Source organism: Octopus sinensis, linkage group LG25, assembly GCF_006345805.1.
Source record: "Octopus sinensis linkage group LG25, ASM634580v1, whole genome shotgun sequence".
Taxonomy (NCBI): Eukaryota; Metazoa; Mollusca; class Cephalopoda; order Octopoda; family Octopodidae; genus Octopus; species Octopus sinensis.
This window is the reverse complement of record NC_043021.1, coordinates 20,004,369-20,028,917: the sequence shown is the minus strand read 5'-3', so window position 1 is coordinate 20,028,917 and position 24,549 is coordinate 20,004,369. Positions and strand designations below refer to the sequence as shown.

The 24,549-nt window shown below is 38.1% G+C and overlaps 2 protein-coding genes across 3 annotated transcripts in view; one reads left to right on the top strand and one right to left on the bottom strand.

Annotated features, from left to right (window-relative positions):
* LOC115224378 (deubiquitinating protein VCIP135) overlaps positions 1 to 8,527 on the bottom strand; it is a 71,220-nt gene extending 62,693 nt beyond the window's left edge. The window contains exon 1 of one of the 2 annotated variants that reach the window (XM_036513372.1): positions 8,442 to 8,527. The gene's annotated coding sequence lies outside the window, so the exon portion shown is untranslated. Of the gene's footprint in view, positions 1 to 8,316 lie in introns of both variants that reach the window. The other variant, XM_029795261.2, reaches the window with a different exon arrangement.
* Positions 8,528 to 9,609: 1,082 nt separating this feature from the next.
* LOC115224393 (protein phosphatase inhibitor 2) overlaps positions 9,610 to 24,549 on the top strand; it is a 60,517-nt gene continuing 45,577 nt past the window's right edge. Inside the window, exon 1 of the mRNA XM_029795282.2 lies at positions 9,610 to 9,758. Coding sequence (XP_029651142.1) covers positions 9,682 to 9,758 — 77 coding nt within the window. The 5' untranslated portion in view covers positions 9,610 to 9,681. The remainder of the gene's footprint in view (positions 9,759 to 24,549) is intronic.

Here is a 24,549-nt window from a genome sequence, read left to right as displayed (position 1 = left end):
AAATTCTGTTTCTTTTGTGTACCCGTGACCTCGTGTCTACCGTTGGCGATTTTTTTTCTTCTGTCTTCCCTTCTCTGGATCTTTCCTTCTCCTATGTTTCCAAAGAAGAGCTCCGCTCGAAACGTTAAGCCCTCCTTCTTTCCTGAGCATCCAATAATACTATATTTGTTCCACGTCCTCGCGTTGTTGTGTTTTCTCTTTGTGCTTTCATGTTTGGATTAACTATATATATATATATATATATATATATATATAAATGGGTTTTCCTCTCCTCTTAATACTCAGACATGAAAACAAACAATATAAAGAGTTATAACCAGTTGGACTGGTTTTCTTTCACCCTCCAACTTTTTTATGATTCTGACTGAGCCAAACTCATGCGTTAAGACAGATCATAAAGGACAACACACTCCATGTTATACTGGGTTTATGTCACACCGGATTACTCAGAGTTACTTTGTGTTTAAAACTAACCTTTTACCTTTTACTTGTTTCAGTCATTAGACTACGGCCATCCTGGGGCACCACCTTGAAAAAGTTTTAGCTGAATGAATCAACTCTAGTAATTTTTTTTTTAATACATTTTCTATTGATCTCTTTTGCTGAATTGCTAAGTTACAGGTTGTCAAGTGGTGGCGAGAAACACACACATATATATAATGGGCTTGTTTCAGCTGCTGTCTACCAAATCAACTCATAAGGCCTTGGTCAGCCCAAGGCTATAGTAGTAGACACTTGCCCAAGGTGCCACACAGTGGGACTGAACCCAGAATCATGTGGCTGGTAAGCAAGCTTCTTACCACACAGCCATGCCTGTGTCTATAAAGAATTCAGGTTCTAATGTGTAGAAAGAAAATGTAATTAGTAACCAAAGAAAAATAGAAGTATGGGATCAATATGACCATCAAAAAATATAATAGGGGCTACTTCAACATGGCAACAATCCAACAACAGGAAACAGTATATATATTGGGTCATCCCATAAAAAATGCATTTTTTTTTATGCTTCTTTTATTTTTCAAAATTAAGATAAAGTTATTTTTTAATCTAAAATATACTGTCCTTCATTTTCTACAATACTCTTCCATCTATCTGCTAGACTTGCAAGGGCCCACTTCCAAAATTCACTTCTTTCTGACAAAAAAATACTCCCCCAGTATTGTTCTGACCTCATCTACAGAATCCATATTTTTTCCATCCAAATGGTTTTGAAGACTGCAGAATAAATGATAATCAGATGGGGCAATGTCTGGCGAATATGGTGGGAGGGGCATTGTTTCCCATTCAAACTTCCCCAGCCTTCAGAATGTCATCCTTACTGTATGTGGCCAAGCATTATCTCAATGGAAGAACACCTTTTGTCTTGAAACCAAAGATGGTCGTTTGTCTTCTAGCACTGACTTAAGCCACTCAAGCTGCTCACAGTAGATCTTTGTTATCGTTTGGTTTGAGTTTAAAAGTTCAAAGCAGACTAAACCTTTCATATCCCACCAAACAGATAACAGCACTTTACGTGGGTGAAGGCTTTCTTTAGCCTGGGGTGCTGGTGTTTCTCCTTTCGCTACCCACTGTCTTCGGCACCTGATATTTTTATACAGAACCCATTTCTCATCACCAGTCACTATTCAGTCCAAAAAAGGGTCACTTGTGAAATGTGACAGCAAAGAAGAGCACACATTCACTCTTGGCACATGATTAGACTCAGAAGGTTTGTGAGGAACCCATTGACCCAATTTGCTGACTTTTCTGATGGAATGCATTTGGGGATGAATGGTTGAATGACCAAATCCAAGCTGCTGTGCTAGTTCCTCAACAGCTACAATGGGATTTTGTTCCATCAGGGTTTGCAGGACATCCTCATCAAGCTCTACAGAACCACTGATAACACTGGATTATGCTTATTGTCTGATCCCCATATACTGCATTTATATTCCTCGGACTTTCCATTGCGTTGTTGCCTTTAATGAACTCATAAAGCAAAATATGCCGAATATGCTCTTTTGTCACTTCCATTATAGCTTCCAAAAAAAATAACTGTTATAATCAAACTGCACTCTTCGAAGCTTCCACTAGGAATAAGGACATGGTAAACTTACTACCTGCTTTTATAGCAAGTTGATGCAGGTAGTTTATCCCGTCCCCCTCCAACTTTTAGCTCATGCAATTGAAAAAACAGCATTATTTACGGTATGACCCTATATATATATATATATAATTTAAGTAATGAGGGAGATAAATTGAATATTAATTTAATTAATATCAATTTAAAACCAGTAGCCTAGCATACAAAAATCTGAAAAATCAGAGAAAATTCTAATACATGTGTATATTTAAAGGGCACGACCTTCGAACTTTAGGCCTTACCAAGGAAATGACTAGTGACTGAGACTTTTGGAAATATGCTGTGCTTGAGAAAACCCGGCAAGCCAAATAAGACCATAACTTTGTGGCCTATGCTAGGGATGTAACCAGCCCACTTATGCATACCTTTCCTTCATTGGACACTAAACTCTGCTTGCAAAGACCTGTTGAGGCAAGTGAAATCAAAATCAAATTTGATGACTGGCATCCATACTAGCGGGGTGCAAAGAGCGCCATATGAGTGTGATCATTGACAGAGCGGCTAACTAGGTTCCATACCAGTGGCACATAAAAGGCACCATTCAAGTGTGATCGTTACCAGCATCACCTTACTGGCACTTGAGTCCCATGCAAGTAGGGTGCTAAGCGCACCATCCAAGTGTGATCATTGCCAGAGCGGCTAACTGGCTTCCGTGCTGGTGGCACGTAAAAGGCACTATTCGAGCGGGATCGTCACCAGCATCGCCTTACTGGCACCTGTTCTGGTGGCATGTGTAAAAAGATTCGAGTGAGGTCGTTGCCAGTACCGCCCGACTGGCCCCGTGCCGGTGGCTCATAAAAGCACCCACTACACTCTCAGAGTGGTTGGCATTAGGAAGGGCATCAAGCTGTAGAAACTCTGCCAGATCAAGATTGGAGCCTGGTGCAGCCATCTGGTTCGCCAGCCCTCAGTCAAATCGTCCAACCCATGCTAGCAAGGAAAGCAGACGTTAAACGATGATGATGACATCACTAAAGAGACTGAGGGCACTAATGTAGCTAAAGTGTGTACCACCCGGGGTAGCCCTTCTGCTTTCTGCCCCCAGACCCCACAAAAAACACCCAACTGGCCTCTCCCCCCAAATTTTGGGACTTGTAGCTAGAGTATAAAAGAATATATTTTCCAGCATACGAGGTGGTATCAGAAAGTTCTTGGACTAGTTCTGTAGCATGCCAACAGATGGCAGCACATGGTTGTGTGTGCAGTGAGTGCCAGCAGTGACCTTCATGAGGCAATGTGCTGAGTGATATTGCTGTGTTTACTTTGCAATTTGTGAAATTTGTGATTTTGTGATCACATGTATGCTGTAGTCTGTGATTTTGTCATGGACAGCAACAAAGAGCTGGAATTTTGTGTTAAACCTGGGAAGTCTGCCGTAGAGACATTGAGCATGCTGCAGCAAGCTTACGGCGACATGGCATTGGGTCATATGCAATGTTTCAAGTGGCACGGGCATTTCAAAAGTGAAAGAACATTCCTGGAAGATGATGAATGAGCTGGAAGACTTGCCACGAGCGTCACACCTGGAAACGTGGCATTGTGCCTTGAGAATTAGTCCGCCAGGGCCACACTATCAATTGAGAGTGCACCCTGTCACCAAGCTCTCCTCACTTGGGAGTTTCTCGCCAAAAACAACATGGTATCACTCCCACACCCACCCTATTCTCCAGATTTAGCACCTGCAGACTTCCAGCTCTTCCCCAAGATGAAAGGGCAGCTCAAAGGTTGCTATTTTAACACCGTTATCAAGATCCAGAAGGTATCATAGAAGTTCCTTAACTCACTTAGGGTAAAAGACTGCCAGGCCAAATTCCAAAAGTAGCAGGAATGCTAGGACCACTGTATTGCTGCGCAAGGTGACTATTTCAAAGGAGATGATGTTAAAACTTAGGAAAATAAGTTATTTTTTATTAGTCTGAGAACCTTTTGATACCCCCTTGTACAAGTCAAATTTTTCAGACCAAAAAAGAGAGGTCAACTTATATACCATAACAACTTTGGAGGACCAAACATCCTTTGTGAAATCCAGCAGGATTGAAGTGACTGGATGTAATACGCAGACACATACACAAGTACATACATGAACACACACAAAAGGGGCTTTGCACAGTTAATTGGTTGTGCATTTGTACAACAGGTTGAAAGGGCATAAATTTCAGTTTTTGCCTAAACCAGTGCTCCACAACCTTATTTCACTTGCGATACGTTTATATTCCTTCTAAATTTCGGCAGCACACCTGAACTGAAAATATATAGGTACAGGAGTGGCTATGTGGTAAGTAACTTGCTTATCAAACACATGGTTCCGGGTTCAGTCCCACTGCACAGCACCTTGGGCAAGTGTCTTCTGCTATAGCCCCAGGCCAACCAAAGCCTTGTGAGTGGATTTGGTAGACGGAAACTGAAAGAAGCCCGTCGTATATATATGTGTGTGTGTGTGTGTGTGTGTGTGTGTGTGTGTGCTTGTGTGTGTCTGTTGTCCCCCCAACATCACTTGACAACCGATGCTGGTGTGTTTACATCCCCATAACTTAGCAGTTCGGCAAAAGAGACCGATAGAATAAGTACTAGGCTTACAAAGAATAAGTCCTGGGGTCGATGTGCCCTTTTCTTTCATTTAGACAGAACGGCAAGGTCTGGCTGCAATTTCCCCACGTTACAACTCATTGGTTAGAAAATGGCAACAATTGTAGTGGTTGTCACATAACACCAGGTTAGTCCTACCTGGTCGATCAGACCTATGATTAAAGGTGTAGCAGCCATGGCCATCATCATCATCATCATGGCATGGGTTAGATGATTTGAATGGAGCTGGTAAGCCAGAGAGCTGCACCAGGGTCCAGTCAGGTTTTGGCCATTTTTTTTTTCACTTAAGGTGCTGGTGTGGCTTTGTGGTAAGGACCTTCCTTCCCAACCACATGATTCCAGGTTCAGTCCCATTGTGTGGCACCTTGGACGAGTGTCTTCTACAATAGCCTTGATCTGACCAAGCCTTGTGAGTGGATTTGGTAGCCAGAAACTGAAATAAGTCCGTGTTTGTGTGTTTCTGTCTGTGTTTATCAACCCCACCATTTGACAACCGGTCTTAGTGTGTTTACATCCTCGTAATCTATTGACCAATAGAATAGGTACCAGGATTTTAAAAAAAAATATGTCCTGGGGCCCGATTCATTTGACTAAGAATTCTTCAAGGTGGTGCCCCAGCATGGCCACAGTCTAATGGCTAAAACTAGTAAAAGATAAAAGATAGTAAAAAGGAACTTTTGGCTACAACTTCTAAACCAAACAACCACACTGAACCTCTCCTATATTGACAATAACGAGCTAAACAGTCTGTTTGGGAGAACTTTCAGGCCGGGGCCAAAGTATAATTTCCAAAGGTCCCTCACCTGGCAGTGCTACCGAGGGGCTCTGCCTGTTCGGGATAAACTCTACCGGCACGGAAGTGCTGTCAGATGGGCCTGCCCGCAGTCTGCCCAGGACGACGAAACCGTTCTGCACACACTCGTCCAGTGCCCGAGTATTGCTGAACTATGGGTTTATGTCGAACAGCTACTGTCGCGTATAGGACGGATCCGGCTATCAGCTGAATCCATAGTGAAGATTGCCCCGCCGACCTCCTTTAACCGGGAGGGCAAGGCAGTTTTCCTTTGCCTAGTGGCTGTAGCGAAAGAGGTGATATGGTGGACCCGTTTGAAAGGGCTAAGGTGAGACACTTTCCTCTTTGGCCAAGGCCTCATCAACTTCTTCAAGTTTCACTTGAAAAGGAAGATGAGAGTAGAGAGGGAAGTGATGTCTGGTAGCAAGTTTATTGAAAAGTGGGTGAATGTCGCAAGAATGGCCAGTATGAACGGACCAATTCTGATGATACACCTGTGAAAATTAAAAGGAAATATAAAAGGAGAAAGGGGCTCTCTACCCCACTTTTGACCAGGCTCCCGTGGCTTTTATGGGTTTTTCCACGAGTAACCTTTTCGAAGCGCCTCCCCCTATTGGGAGTTTTAATTGTTACTTACATTTCGTTGTTATCCTGCTTTTGTACACGGACCTTTTTTCAAACAGACAAAACCCTTTGTAACTTTCGTCCTGTGTTTTGTCCCTTTAATTGATTTTTGTTAGCCCTTGTGGCCAATAAACGAACGAATTATAAGACCCCGGGACAAATCAGTGCACTGAGCCCTACAGTATTTGGGCCCCTCAAAGATTTAGGGGTTCTGTTCTGATCTGTGTATGAGGTTAGCTGTCATCATCATCACGCTAAATGATGATGATGACAGCTAACCGCATACACAGATCAGAACTGAACCCCTAGATCTTTGAGGGGGCCCCGATCAACTGCCCAGTGTGCACGTGTCATAAGACGACACTGCTATTATGATCAGAAGGGGGGGTTCCAGCTATACCCCACTCCTTTCTTGTAAGGGAGTTTGTCGAGTCTACACGACCAGATTAAGTTTGTCACCGTTTTAAGAAGACAGGGAGGGTCTCTTGATTTGAGGAAAATCTGACTGCTACTTTTAGCACGTCGAACAACAACATTAGAAGAAAATGGCTCGGTAAACACATGTGGTTGATGCTGAATACAATAAAACTAATTCAAAATTTAAAAGAAAATACATCTTTTTAAATGAATAAAATCAGTGGAAATTTCCAGACGGGAAGAAATAAATTACGTCAGTTGTAAAAACATGATTACATTTTAAATGGTTTGGATTTTGGGAGAGGAAAGAAGGGGAGGAGAGAGTGGTTGCAAAACCTACCCACGCCCATCTTATGCCCTAAATTGATCCCTATTTGATACGAGGCCGCTCAACAGGGGCTAGTTTAATTACCTCAAAATTTTCTTATCATCATGTGTGTGTGTGTGTGTGTGCACGTGCATAGACACATGTGAGAGTGCGTATATACACACACAAATGTCTATTTACATGTACACAATATATATATATATATATATATATATATATATATATATATATATATATATTCTTTTATTTGTTTTCGTCATTTGACTGTGGCCATGCTGGAGCACCGCCTTTATATATATATATATATATAATCATCAAATTCAATAGACACGCAAAAATGTACAGGATATACGTAATATCTATCTATATGCATATACTATGATTTATTGGTTATTATTTATATATCCTATCTGCTGCGTGTACAAACACACATATTTTATATATATATATATATATATATATATATATATATATACACATAGTAAATAGGGTAATAAAATAAATTATTATTACCAGTCATCTAGCACAAAAGACAAATTAGTCATTAGACTATATGTTATACATATATAAGTACATTAAAAGGCCCCTAAATAAAGAAGCAAGTACTAGATACACAAAAAGGTGATAAATTCATGAAATGGAATGAAAATTAAAAATGTTATGTATCTAGTACTTGCTTCTTCTTCTTATATATATATATATATATATATAATGGGTCTCTCAACATATCGGATGGATGAATTAGAGTAATGATGTAGATGACGAAAGCGGAAAAGCAGAAATTAAATACAGAGTATATACAACATAGATAAGGAAAAGCAACATTAAAAGCATCTACAGAAAAATATACATACATGAACTTATATGAATATTCATAAAATACATCAATTCAATTTGGGTATTAACTTGTTGTTTATACAATATATATGTATAGACATTTATGCAACATATATATATATACATATAAACATGTATGCAATATGTATATAAACATTTATACAATATCCGTATAAGTAAATATTTATAATGTGTGTGTGTGTATATATATATATATATATATACATGCATGTATATTTACACACACATATATACATGCAGATATATTCACATACAATAAATTCATACATATATATTTTATGATACATCTTTGAACAAAATACTTATATATATATATACACGCACACAGAAACACAGATATATATATATATATATATATATATATATATATATATATATATATATAGATAGATAGATAGACCGATATATATATATTATATATAAACATGCAGAACAATTACGTGTATATATACGGACACAAACACAGCTATACATACATGCAAAATAATTACATGTGTGTATATGTATGCGTATATATATACATATATAATGCATACATATTACAAATACGAAATTCAAAACTATAAATATATATAAAACGTGTTTCACCTGAGGTACAAAATACAATATTTAGCTGTATATGTCTATGTATTGTTATTATTATTATTATTCGGAGAGAGAGAGAGAAAGAGAGAGCCAAATGCGAGGAATTAAGGAGAAGAAAATGTTGTCACCTCGACGCTTCGTCTCTTCATTAAAAAAAAAAATGTGGAAAACTAGGACCGCATTGTTTACATCTACGACAATTTTTTTTTTTTTTTACCTGCGCAAATTTTTTTCTTTCTTCCCATACGGCCATATCGCACGAAAAAATCCTCATCTCTGAAAATTACGAATAAATTAATTAAATCAGACTACACCACTGGCCGTGGTGTTTATCTTCTGTGGATGTTTCATTATTAGCCATTCGCCGACATTGCAGCTATTAACTTCCTAACAACATTTTCTTTACAGTACCGGACCTCTTATCCGGCTTCCAGAAATCCGCAACCGTCAGATATCCGGAATACTTTGCACAATACTTCATCTTGTATTGAGTACACAGACCCTGGTTTTTTTTTAAAGTTATTTAATTTATATACCATGTATTAAAAATAATTTTGTTCTTTTCTTTTTATGTGTATTCATAAACATTAAATGCAGTCTGCTTTGGAAGTGTATAAATTTATACCTGTATCTCTTAAATAAAATCCTGTTCCTTCATTTAATTTTCATCTTATAAAAATTAATACTGTATATATGGTACACTAATATATTTTCAGAATTTTAAATGGATTAATAAATATCAAAAGACCATGCTTTAGAATTGTACTGATTTGAATGTTAAATACAATTTAGTTTTTTTTACTTTTTACAGTTTATTCGGATTTTCAAGTCATTTTTTACGACCACTTGAATTTCAAATTTTCACAAAATTTTTTGTCAAATTTCCAATAATTTTTTTTCTGAAATTTTCAACAATTTCTTTTTTCAAATTTTCAACAATTTTTTTTTTTTTCAAATTTTCAACAATTTTTTTTTTTTCGAATTTTCTACTTTCATGGAACTTCTTTATTAGCAATTTCAAGAAAGAAAAAAATAATAAATGCTGTCTTTGTCATCAGCAAGCATTTGATTTTTAAACACTTCAAAAAAATGATCGGGAGGAAATTTAAACAAAACCAGTTTATTTTAATAATAATAATAATAATAATATTGGTACTAAGAAATTGTCTCCAGAAAACCGGAAAAAATTCAGAAATCCGGGACACTTCCGGTCCTCGGGCTTGCCGGATAATTGATCCTATATTCTTACACCCACCTCCTCCTCCTCCGCTTTTTCCTCCTCCTCCTCCTCCTTCTCCCCTCTCTCTCTCTCTCTCTCTCTCACACACACACACGCACAAGCGCGACGATGTTGAGACTCTGTTAAACATGGCTACTGACGAGAAAAGACCCAAGAAGGGCATTCTCAAAAATTCTTCAAGTTTTGATAAACCTGACCAAACTTCGTAAGTTCCTATCCTCATTTTTCGTCACGTACATCTCAATTGGATGTCTTTTCTTCAACGAGGTGGCTTTTATTTCATTTTTTCTTTCACCTTTTCTACCTTAAACACACATACACACACACACAAACAAACAATTCTGCTTCATTCTGACGAGTTTACGATATTTATTTTAGTAATTACGTTAAATCTACAATATTTTCACGATATTTTTTGTCATTTTCTCTTCTGACATTACTTTATCTTTGAGAGGTTGTGTTTTTTTTAACCTATTTATAATTTCATTCATACATAGGATGCCCTTATACGAAGATGTATTTAAAAGCCCACGAAAAAAAAATCCAGCCGTGGTACCTTGATGCTATTTCATCGATCAGAAAGAAATTTTGTGTTTTTTTTCCCTTGTTGCTTCTTTCGATCAGGGCGGATCTTCGGAATGTTTTGTTTTTTTTCTTCTTCTTTACCATTCTTTCAGAAAGGAAAATAAAATTTAAAAAAACACTAAAAAATATAAATGCATAAACTGATAAAAAAAAAATAATAAAACATGCGAAACCCCGAAATACCTACAAATCGATCCCATCTGACACTTAACGATTACGAAGAAATCTAATCGGTTATTATTATTATTATTATTATTGGCAGATTCGATTAGCGCGTCGGTCACAATACTTAGCGGCGGCACTTCTTTCAGTTCTTTACGTCCTGAGTTCAAATTCTGCCGAAGCCGACTCTGCCTTTCATCCTTTCGCGGTCGATATAATCAACTTGCTCTTATCCCCTTAAAAATTTTCTGGCTCGGTGCCTGTAGTAGAAGGGATTACTATATATATATATATGTATGCATACACACACATATATACATGCAGTTTCTTTTAAAAATCAAAAGGTTTCTCTTACGGTTTTAATAAACCCTGACCCAAACTTCATTAAGTTTTTTTGTTTTTTTTTCATGCACCTATTTTCATTATTTGAGGCCCACACAAATGGATGCACGCACATTTTTACCCCGCTAAATTACAAATCATTCAAAGCAGTTCACAATTCATTTATTGTGCATATTTAAGTTTATTTTGACCGTGATATCAATTTCAATAATTGTCTAAATATCAAACCAGCCCATGCTAACTTTTTCCGATCATTCATTAGCTACAAGAACACCTTTCTCGCCTCTTTCTATTTGCACACACTTGTCAGTTTTATTTCTGCCTAAAAAATCAGTGGTTTCCCCCCCCCCCCCCCACCCGATAGATAGATATTTGTTTACAGAAGTCTCCCTTCTAAATCCATAAGGAGCTCTCTCAGATGACCATGTTCATTGCTTTCGAACCCGACCCGACCCGACCTGGTGCTTTTGCAGGATTTGAACAACGAACGGTTGCACAGTCAATAGGGGGGGAATCGGGGCGCGAAACCCGGACGTGAGCTCGATTTACCGAGGAGCTTCGCCAATATCCTTAAATCCTTTAAAATGTTTTAACCCGAAGGCCGCGGCCATGCTGGAGCACCACCGCTGAAAAGTAACACTCCTTGTTCTCACACCGATTTTATACACACAGATTTTATTTTGGTTGGGCATGTCTCACGCTGAAGGTATCTGACTATATGTATACACACACACCACACAATGAGAGAATGTGTTTCTACTGGTACCGAATTGTATAAGTTATAATAATGAATTTAAACCAAATAGTGATTTATATGTATGTATATAATAATTTTATGTCAGAAAGTTACCATGAGACCCGCTGGCCGCAGGCTTATAATTTCTTTACTAATCTTGTGTGTATGTGTGTATATATAAATGCGCGCGCGCACATACACTTTAAGTTTGCATGTTAGTAAGATAAGGTTTGGTGGGACCTTATCAAACAGAACACCTTTGGAAGAAACGATATTGTGTATACATACACACATAGACATCACGTATACATTCTCACATATACATGCATGTATGCATACACACATATATATACATCCATGTATTCATACACACACATATACATGCATGTATGCATACACACACACATATACATCCATGTATGCATACACACACACACACATATACATTCATGCATGTATGCATACACACAGATATACATGCATGTATTCATACACACACACACATATACATGCATGTATGCATACATATACATGCATGTATGCATACACACATATATACATCCATGTACGTATACACACACATATATACATGTATGCATACACACACATATACTTGCATGTATGCATACACACATATATACATGCATGTATTCATACACACATATATACATGCATGTATTCATACACACATATATACATGCATGTATGCATACACACACATATACATCCATGTATGCATACACACATACACATATACATCTATGTATGCATACACACACATATACATGCATGTATGCATACACACATACACATATACATCTATGTATGCATACACACATATACATCTATGTATGCATACACACATATATACATGCATGTATGCATACACACATACACATATACATCTATGTATGCATACACACACATATACATCCATGTATTCATACACACATACACATATACATCTATGTATGCATACACACACATATACATCTATGTATGCATACACACATATATACATGCATGTATGCATACTTACACCCACACACGCGTATTCCGTAACATTATTAGCATCCTTTAAATAACACACACACAGTCCTTATGCTTCTTCAAAGACCAACCTACCTGTCCCGAATCACCACACCTGACCCCAATCTCGGCCAACGACACCAACCCAGCATTGCATAACTGATTGCATTTACCTCTCTGAAAACTGAAAACGCGGACCGTCGTTGTTGATCTGCTAGACATAGCAGCGAAAAAAGTCCTCATATCACATCATCTTTAAAGGAGTAAAAAAAACGTTGCAGTCTCTGGTTGTAAAAAGCTTGCTAAAATAACACAATCGTCCCCCAAAAATAATAATAATAATAATAATAAATCATTCTTTATTTAAAACGTTGGGGCGTATGATTTAAGGACGATTTGACTGCCGTTTCTAGAAGTTCGTGTTACCACGTAGAAGCTCCTCTATGTCCCTGGATATAAAATTAATTAATCATAGTAAAAGACCCAGTTAAATTAGGTTTTTTTATATGGAAAGGTGAAAGGTGAGGTTTCGGAGCAGGACTAGATATGATGTGTGTATATGCATGGATGTGTGTGTGTGAAATGGTGAACTGCGTCGTCGAGAAAACCCAGGGCAATAAGTTGTTGTGAGAGAGAGAGAGATGTGATATTTGGGGTACGTTTGACATTTTTTGATGAGGATTTCGTGGAAGACTGATCTACGGCCAGAAGTGTGCGCATATATATATATTTATATATATTTATATTTATCTATCTATCTATCTATCTATCTATATATATATACATACATACATGCGCGCGCGTGTGTATCTATTACTGTGTGTGTGTGTGTGTGTGTGTGTATATATATATATATATACATGCATACGCGCGCGTGTATATCTATTACTATGTGTATATCTGTGTGTGTGTATGTATATATATTTTTATATATATGTATATATATACATACGCACGCGCGTGTATATCTATTACTATGTGTATATCTATTACTATGTGTATATCTGTGTGTGTGTGTATATATATATATATATATATATATATATATATATATGTACATACATACGCACGCGTGTGTATCTATATACTATGTGTATGTCTGTGTGTGTGTGTATATATATATATATATATATATATATACACACACATACATACACACACACATACGTAGAGAGAGATAACGAGAGAGACTCAACTGCTCAATTTCATCGACCTTTCTAGTTAGCTGACCTTTTCGCTGCCATACATACATACATACACATATATATACATACACACACATATATATATACATATATATATATATATATATATATATATATATATATATATATATATATATATATATATACATACACATATATATGCGTGTGTGTGTGTTTAACTGTCCGAAATGATGTCGCAGCGTTTGCTCGACCATTAACTGATGAGATGGAATTTTCTTTTTTCTTTTTGGTCTTGTGTGTCTTGAATGGGCATCGATTTCCGTTGAATACATACATTTCAAGACAATCACGATCTTTGATCGCTGCTATTACGAATTGGACGATGGACAGGTCGAACGTGTTTGTGCTGGCCGTATTGTTTGTTTATTGTGTCTGGGCTTTTAATTTCTTTTACCTTTTTATTTTTTTAAATAATATATATATTGAATAAAAACAGTTTTACCATTAGATTCTGTCTCTATTAGTCTCGTGGCATTAACACCAACGGACGAGCAGGCAACACGTATGCACGGACACCAAATATTTCACCCAGTATTTGTGTCTACTCTTATTTCTAATTATATTGCAAAAACTGGAAGAAAAAAGACCCAGCAAGCGAACCCCAAACTTATGCATTTCAGGTGTTTTCTACTATACAAATAAAAAAAAATCTATTTCAAAATATATATCGACAAAATTCCTTATATATATATTCACATACTGTCTGTCTCTAATCTTTAAGATAGTCCTTCCTTCCTTCCCAGCCCCTTTTCTTATCATCCCCCTTTTTTTTTTTGCTAATGAAATAATTAACGATTATATTTTTTATAGTCATTGCATCAAGTGATCGATAACAATTTAGCTTTCAATAGTAGAAGCCATATATATATATATATATATGTTCTTTTCTTTTCTGTTCATTGCTTGGGATATTTACCAATATATGGATGATTTTCAGGGGAGAATTCTAACATTATGTATCTTTAATTTCTTTCGTGTTTGGTTAGCTAGACACATATTTGGATTTTGTTTTATCATTCAAGACATCGATTTTGCTACTTAAATCTTTGATTAAACGTTTTCGTTTTAATCTTATGCAATGGGTATGTTCATCTAATACATCATTTCGCAGACATCCGTATTATATACCCCGACGACTGGAAAGAATATCGATTTTATTTTTCTATATTCGTTGCGTCAATAAGTCAATATGAATTTTGACTTTTGCTTATGTAGCTTTTAAAATACAGAAATAAGCTAAAAGTGAATCTATTGCTCAACTCCATATACCGTATATTCACCAGTATGCGGACGATTCCTGGTAGCAACATTGCATAATTAGGTGTGTCTCTCTAAAATTGGTTACGTGATGATCGATAAGTGAAGTTATGAATTCGATCGATGGGCAGGAATTTTGGCGAAGAAATTCGTTGTTTAGAGCCACGACTGACATAAGTGAACAGTTTATGATCAAAGGCATTCCACCCATGGCCACCCTTTCGTCATTCTTATGAGGCAAAGTGCATCTAGGAGTGCATTATCTAACCTGTTAAAAAAACAGCAGACATCTTATTCAACTCACACCATTCCAACCACATGGTTCCGGGTTCAGTCCCACTGCGTGACACCTTCAACAAGTGTCTTCTATGGCCTCGGGCCGACCAAAGCCTTGTGAGTGGATTTGGTAGGCGGAGATTGAAAGAAGCCCATCGTGTATGTATATATATATATATATATGTGTATGTGTGTGTGAAGTGAAAGAAGCCCATCGTGTGTATGCATATATTTATATGTGTGTGTTTCCCTCCCACATCCACCATCACCTGACAACCGATGCTGGTGTGTTTATGTCCCCATAACTTAGCGGTTCGGCAAAAGCGATCGATAGAATAAGTACCAGTCTTACAAAGCATAAATTCTGGGGTCAATTTCTTTGACTAACATCCTTTAAGGTGGTGCTCCAGTATGGCCACTGTCAAATGACTGAAACAAGTAAAAGAAAAAAGAAAAAAAAAGCAGTGCGATATGTACATTCAACAGCCTTAGCTACTTTATAGTTTATGAAAGATGGGGTGGTCATGGCTGAGATGTCTTCATCAAAGTCAACCTCAGTTAAACAATTATATTATTCAATGTGGTTTTCTTTTAAATAAGACAGCAACAAGGTATTCGAAAGACATTTGGCTGCTATTTCTAGCAGGCTGAAGAATGTAGTCTTGGTTCTGCTAGTGGCTCGTTAAATACTATTCAAAATTATACAGTGATACCTGGTGATTAACAGTATTGTTCAGAATTACACACACACTGATAGAAATATTGATTCTAGAGAATTTTGGTTTCCACTAGCATACCTATCTATATATATATGCATGCATATACGTACATACCTACATATATACAAGTTTATACCGATTTATAGTAGCTTACCTTTCAACTTATTTTAGAACATGTTTGAGTCCATAAAATAGGATTTGACTATACCTCCATTTAGAGCACAGTTTAAGCTATCTTTTCGTAGAAGAAGGTTTATGTTCCTATAACCTATGTTAATTCTGTAACCTTTTAAAATGGAAGATAAGAAACTTCATTTTCGGCACTTGATGCTTTGGGAACTAGACAAAAATTGCTGCAGCTTGGCTGGGATGTGTTACCCCACCCTCCATATTCACCAGGTATTGCTCCTTCGCATTTCCACTTATTCAGGTCTCTGCAGAATAGTCTTAATGGTAAAAATTTCAATTCCTTGGATGACGTAAAAAGATACCTTGATGAATTCTTTGCTATGAAACCACCTCAATTCTGGGAAGAGGGTATTTTCAAGTTAAAGGAAAGATAGAGACGCTTTGCGCAACAAAATGGTTCATATTTGGTTGATTAAAAATGTAATGGCAAGTATTTGTTGACCTTTTTCTTTCCTTTAAAAATCGGCACGAACTTTCCAGACAACCCAATAGAATCACTTTTCAGCCACTGTTGTCCCCATGTCTACCCTGAATGAGATAGTAGCACCTGGCAGGATCCCATCTAAGGGTTAGCATATTAGGGCTTGCCTACCTATGCATATGAAGACTGGATCCAGCAGACTTTGCAAAGGAAACCTTTATGGTCCAACAGAGAGGACGGCAACTGCAGCAATGCATTGTGGGGAGCAGAGAGCAAGATGAAGCAAGTCCAAATTCTTGGTCATCCTCTGCATCTGTCTCCATCCCCAGTCGTCTTGATGTGGTCTTGTCACTGGATTCAAAATGATTGTGATCAAAAGAGTGAGGTTGATGGTGTGCAACTAAAGGCGGCGAGCTGGCAGAAACGTTAGCATGCCAGGTGAAATGCTTAGCAGTATTTCGTCTGCCGCTACGTTCAGAGTTCAAATTCCGCCGAGGTCGACTTTGCCTTTCATCCTTTCGGGGTCGATTAAATAAGTACCAGTTACGCACTGGGATCGATATAATCGACTTAATCCGTTTGTTTTGTCCTCTCTGTGTTTAACCCCTCGTGGGCAGTAAAGAAATAGGTGTGCAACTTTTCTACTCAGAATATCTGGATGGGGCCTTGGAATGTTTTGTGATACTGTGGATGTGCACTTGGAAAATTCCTTTCCAAGTTGCCTAAAGGATAGGCGAAGGCCTATGCACTTTGGCATCTATGACATCAAGGCATTGCTAACAACAAGAACTCTAAAAGGCAGAATAGATACTGCAAATGATGGCCTAATAATTGCACCAGTCCAACCCCAACATGCTGAAAGACAAATTTGACTTCAGAGTACAGTGTGTTGGAATAAATATCACAAGGTATTCTAGCTTCTTTATTGACAACTCAGTCTGTTCACCCTATGCATACATACATGAGGGTGTGTGGTTGAAATTACTTCTCAAATCAATATCTCTTTACTCTTTACTCTTTTACTTGTTTCAGTCATTTGACTGTGGCCATGCTGGAGCACCGCCTTTAATCGAGCAACTCGACCCCGGGACTTATTCTTTGTAAGCCCAGTACTTATTCTATCGGTCTCTTTTTGCCTAACCGCTAAGTGACGGGGCCATAAACACACCAGCATCGGTTGTCAAGCAATGTTGGGGGGATAAACACAGACACACAAACATACACGCACACACACACACACCACAACACACATATATATATATATATATATATATATATAATATATATATATACGACGGGCTTCTTTCAGTTTCCGTCTACCAAATCCACTCACAAGGCTTTGGTCGGCCCGAGGCTATAGTAGAAGACACTTGCCCAAGGTGCCATGCAGTGGGACTGAACCCGGAACCATATGGTTGGTAAACAAGCTACTTACCACACAGAGACTCCTACGCCTATAGTTCAATAGCAGGGTCTGTTTGATATATATTAATTCATTTAAAGGTATGGCTGTGTCGTTAGAAACTATCTTCCCAGTCGCATGGTTCCGGGATCAGTCCCACTGCATGGCACCTCGAGTGTGTCTTCTGCTATAGCCCTCAGGCCAACCAAAACCTTGTGAGTTCATTTGATAGGTGGTAATTGTGGAAGCTTGTATGCATGTGTGTGTGTGTTTGTATTTTTTGTCATCGCATAATCGTAAATGAGTGTCACTGTTATACAAGCAGTGTCGTTCATTTCTAATATTCTGCGGGAAAATGTCTGACGACCAGGAAATTTAGCTTGCAGGGCAATAGGCAAGATATACAGCCATAGAAATTCTGCCCAACCGATGCAAGCATAGCAAAGTGAGTATTAAAATGATGAGGATAACAAGTTGAGATTCATTGCTAAAAAATCTGTAAAATATAACTTTTTACTCCAATGTTATCTTGAACACAATATATGGGTGCTGTTTGAATTTCTAGCTTTCTTGTCCTTAGATTCAAGAACTTTCCTACATATGTGTGCGCATATATATGTGTGTGTGTGTGTGTGTGTGTGTAGTAGCAGTAGGTGCAGCAGCAACAGTAGTAGTTGTAGTTGTCAGGAATTATAAAAGAGGATTCAACCAAGTGTGTGTGTCTCATCATCATTATCGTTTAACGTCCGTTCTCCATGCTAGCATGGGTTGGACGGTTCGACCGGGGTCAGGGAACCCAGGAGGCTGCACCAGGCTCCAGTCTGATCTGGCAATGTTTCTACAGCTGCATGTCCTTCCTAACGCCAACCACCCCGAGAGTGTAGTGGGTGCTTTTTACGTGTCACCGGCACAGGTGCCAGGAGAGTTTGGCAAACGGCCACGATCGGATGGTGCTTTTCATGTGCCACCGGCACGGGGACCAGACGAGGCTGGCAACCGCCACGGTCGGATGGTGCTTTTTACGTGCCACCAGCACAGAGGCCAGTCAGGGCGGCGCTGGCTACGGCCACGTTCAGATGGTTCTCTTACGTGCCACGAGCACTGGTATCACAGCTACAAATTCCATTGGTGTTGAACGATTACGATTTTGGTTTTGATTATGTATGTATATATATACACACGCATAGTCAAGCCAAGTGAAATTGTAGTTGTGTCTGCTGCTGGTGACATGTAAAGGGAACCTCCTACGCTCTTGGAGTGGTTGAAATCATGCCAAATCAAGCTGGAACCTGGTGCAGCTCTCTGGCTTACCAGTTCTAGTCAAACTGTCTAACCCATGCCAGCATGGAAAGCGGATGCTAAATGATGATATATATATATATATATATATATATATATATATATATATATATATACTTAAAGCAGCAGAAATTCAACAAAACCTGTTTTGTTGAATTTTCTGCTGCTTTAAATAAAGCATATTACTCTACCTCTGGTATTTGAGTACTCTTTTTTTCCACCTTGTTTCACATTTATGTGTTTACTCCGTATATATATATATATATATATATACAAATATAAGAGAGGGTCCACTATGTGGACGCTCTTCCGCTAAAAATAGATCCGCAATGGTCTCAACCACCAAGAATTGTTCCCAAAGGAGAATTAGCACAACTATATTAATTTTTACTGTATCCCAGTTTTTATGCGCTAAACCACTTGGTGTTAAATTGATGTTATTAAATTAATATCCAATTTTTTCACCCTTATTTTTTATATATATATATACTTTATTTAAAAGCAGCAGAAATATAACAAAAGCTGTTACTCAGAGTTTCATGTTCCCGTTCGTCAGACAGTTTTGTTAAAAAAAAAAACTGTCCCAACGAACGGGAACGTGAAACTCCGAGTAACAGCTTTTGTTATATTTCTGCTGCTTTTAGATAAAGCATATTACTCTACCTCTGGTATTTGAGTGCTATTTTTCCACCTTGTTTCACATTTATGTGTTTACTCCGGTATATATATATATATATATATATATATATATATATATACTTCTTTTATTATTAAAGCTACAAGCTTCTTGATCGGGAATGTGAAATTCTGGGTAGCAGTTTTTTTGTGATGTTTTGCAGCTTTGATAATAGAAAAAAAGCATATTACTCTACCTCGGGTATTTGAGTACTATTTTTACCCTCCTTGTTTTGCATTTATGTGCTTACTCATGCGTGTGTGTGTGTATATCCCTCTCTCGCTTTCGGAGAGGCACTGAGCAGCTATACGCACACACGGCAGTAACATCCACCTACCGAATTCAATTACAAAGCTTCGGTCAGCTCGGGGCTATAGCGGAAGACACCTAACCAAAGTGCCACACAGTGGGACTGAACCCGAAGCCATGTAGCTAGGAAGCAAGCTCCCTAACCACACAGCCATGCCCATATATATATATATATATTGTCAATAATAAAAGGGTAAAATTAATTAATTATTAATTATCAATTTTACCAAGTAGTGTTCAGTATGTAAAAAGACCATTTATGGTATATTTAAAATATTGCTTTATATAATTAGGGTTCAGTAAAATAATTTACTTTACCACATACCGAACTTTTAGAAATAGCAGCCAAAAAATTTTAGCGAGGAAAAAGCTAAAAATTTTTGCTGCTATCTCTAAAAGTTCGGTGTGTGGTAAAGTAAATTATTTTACTGAATCCTAATTATATATATATATATATATATATTGTTGTTGGCATCCTTTTTGTCTCAGGAGACAATGGAGTTGCACATAAAATAGTCCAGTCCGGCTTTTACATTTCATGTCCTGATACATTTCCTGCTGTGGCTGTGTAGTCCTATCCTGGACAAACACTCCCTCTGGCAGGTACCGCAAATGTAGCGAAGACTGTTCCTGGCTGGTTGTAATGCCATAGTTTCTTGTTGACGTCTTTTCTTGTCTTTCCATTTCTCCTCTCTCTCTCTGTCACTTCTTTGTATTCCCTCTTTTACGGTACGTCGCCAGTCTCCACGGTTGCTGGCAACTGCCTCCCAACTGCTAATATTGATGTTGCAGGCTTTCATGTCCCTTTTGCAAACATCCTTGTAACGTAAGAATGGTCCACTCACAGACCTAGTACCCCTAGGAAGCTCTCCGTAGAGTATGATAGATAGATATAGATATATATACCATGCCAAATCACTCTGGAGTCTGGTGCAGCTCTTGTCAAAACCTTCCAACCCATGCCAGCATGGAAAACGAATGTTAATGATGATCACTCACTCACACACACACATTCACACAGATTTTGCTGCAAAATTATGAATTTCACTTCACACCATGTAGTTCTGGCTCCTGGCCCACTTCACGGCGCATTGCACCTGTGTCTGGCTTTTTGTTTACATTGCTCCATAGACTGGTGGTGTTGTTGTTTATGTTGCGTGGGTTCCTTCTCTCCCCCATTAACTTTACAATTTGGTAAATACGGTTAGATGAAGTAAAATATTACACTGATTTAAGAACTAGTTGGTAGATGAGTTTTTGACTAAATACTTTGCCGATAGTGCTCCAGCATGGCTGCAGTTAGACAACTGAAAAATGTAGAAGAATAAAAGTTTGTTAGAACATATATTTATATTGGCATAATGACCCTCGCAAGGAACAATTGTGTGTGTGTGTGTGTGTATATATATATATATATATATAATATATATATACACACATACATACATGTGTATATATATATATATACATACATAATATATACATACATATATATACATGCATATATATACATACACATATATATATATATACATACACATATATATAATATATACATACATACATATATATATATACATACATACATACATATATATTTTCTACTCTAGGCACAAGGCCCGGAATTTTGGGGGAGGGGGCCAGTCGATTAGATTCAGCCCAGTACGCAACTGGTACTTAATTTATCGACCCCGAAAGGATGAAGAGGAAAATTCGACCTTGGCGGAATTTTAACTCAGAACGTAAAGACAGACGAAATAATATATATATAATTATATATTATATATATATATATATATATAATATATATATATATATACACACACATACATACATATATATACATACATACATATATATACATATCTTTTCTACTCTAGGTACAAGGTCCGAAATTTTGTGGGAGGGGGCCAGTCGATTAGATTCACCCCAGTATGCAACTGGTACTTAATTTGTCGACCTTGGCGGAATTTGAACTCAGAACGTAAAGACAGACGAAATAATATATATCATCATCATCATCATCGTTTAACGTCCGTTTTCCATGCTAGCATGGGTTGGACATATATATATATATATATATATATATATATATATATATAATTGTGGGTGGGTGGTAAGAAGCTTGCTTCGCATCCACTGCATGGCACCTTGTGCAAGTGTCTTCTACTATAGCTTCGTGAGTGCATTTGGTAGACAAAACTGAAAGAAGCCCATCGTGTATACATGTATATATCTATGTGTCTGTTTGACAGCCACTGTTGGTGTGTTTAGGTCCCTGTAACTTAGCAGTTCAGCAAAAAGGTACTGATAGAATAAGTACTGAGCATTAAAAAAAAAGTCTGGTGGGGGGATCCGATTTGTTTGACTAAAACCCCTGAAGGCGGTGCTCCAGCATGGCAATAGTCAAGTAACTGAGACAAGTAAAAAAATAAAAGAATATATATATTTGAGGGGTTACTGAAAAGTTCCTGGCTTTGAGGGTATTGCAAAAGGTCTGGTTGGAGGTCCAACCTTCCGAGTTCTTTTACAGGGCTTCGAAAATCATAATTTACTGATCCTCCTTAGAGCCAGGAACTTTTCAGCAACCCCTCATATATAAATGTGTGTGTGTGTGTTCAAGGGGATGCTAAAAAGTTCCTGGCTTTGGGTAAAAGAAAATACAGGAGGATCAATTAATTATGATTTTATTTAACATAGGCGCAGGAGTGGCTGTGTGGTAAGTAGCTTGCTAACCAACCACATGGTTCCGGGTTCAGTCCCACTGCGTGGCATCTTGGGCAAGTGTCTTCTGCTATAGCCCCAGGCCGACCAATGCCTTGTGAGTGGATTTGGTAGACGGAAACTGAAAGAAGCCTGTCGTATATATGTATGTATATATGTATATATGCTAGCATGGAAAGCGGACGTTAAACGATGATGATGATGATGTGTCTGTGTTTGTCCCCTAGCATTGCTTGACAACCGATGCTGGTGTGTTTATGTCCCCGTTACTTAGCGGTTTGGCAAAAAGAGAAAAAAATAGAATAAGTACTGGGCTTACAAAGAATAAGTCCCGGGGTCGATTTGCTCGACTAAAGGCGGTGCTCCAGCATGGCCGCAGTCAAATGACTGAAACAAGTAAAAGAGTAAAAGAGAGAGTCCACTCTCAGATTCACACACTTATTGCGGCAGTCCTTCAGTTTTTCTAAGCCCTGTAAAAGAACTCAAAAGGTTGGATCTCCAACCAGGCCTTTCACGATACCCTTAAAGCAAGGAACTTTTCAGCAACCCCTCGTTCACATGTGTATTAACGTGTGTGTGTGCCTATATTTATGTTTCATAATGCCTGTATTCAAGTTACCATATATTCACTCACACGTTTAATGTCAGTCAAAGGGTGATTGATTTCTTTTCTTTGGTATCTCTTTAGCATTTACAGTTTCATAGAGACAGATAAATGGGGTGAGTGGGTGGACGGTGAATAGGCTTAAAGATGGTTTATTGATTTCAGTTCAATAGATTCTGGACTATGCTCATCATTCTTTTGTTTGGAAGCATTTTAAAATGGGGGTTTTCTTTGTCTGTAAATGCATTTATATATATTTATATGGATTCATTCATTTCTGTTGTAAAGAAAGATGCAAGTAATTATTCGTAATCTCTCTTTATATGCACATCCACGCATTGTCTTTATCATTTATTTTGTGTCTGCTTCTCCATGCTTGCGTGAGTCGGACAGGTTTTTTTCCAGCACAACAACTTACATTCGTTTGCAATCCTTTGTCCTCTCCTTTTGCCACAAGATTCAACCTTTTGTAATCCTCCCTTTCAGCATTTCTTTCTATGTCTCTCTCCTCTTCGCACTCTTGTGCACTTGCCTCCCCACTCACCCTGTCCAGCTCTCTGTCTGCCTCATGAACCTTCCTCGCCATCTCTCTCTCTCTCTCCCTCTTCCATGTATCTTCTCTAAAGCAAGACACTTGTTTCTGTCCCTCAATCCTACTTTAACCCATTAGCATTCAGATTATTCTGACAAATGTAATTCTTATCTACTCACATTCATCATCATCATCGTTTAACGTCTGCTTTCCATGCTGGCATGGGTTGGACAATTTGACTGAGGACTGGCAAACCAGATGGCTGCACCAGGCTCCAATCTGATCTGGCAGAGTTTCTACAGCTGGATGCCCTTCCTAACGCCAACCACTCCGAGAGTGTAGTGGGTGCTTTTACATGCCACCAGCACGGGGGCCAGTCAGGCGGTACTGGCAATGGGCACACTCAAATGGTGCTTTTTATGTGCCACCTGCACAGGAGCCAGTCCAGCGGCACTGGCAAATACCTCGCTCGAATGTTCTGAGTTCAAATTCCACCGAGGTCGACTTT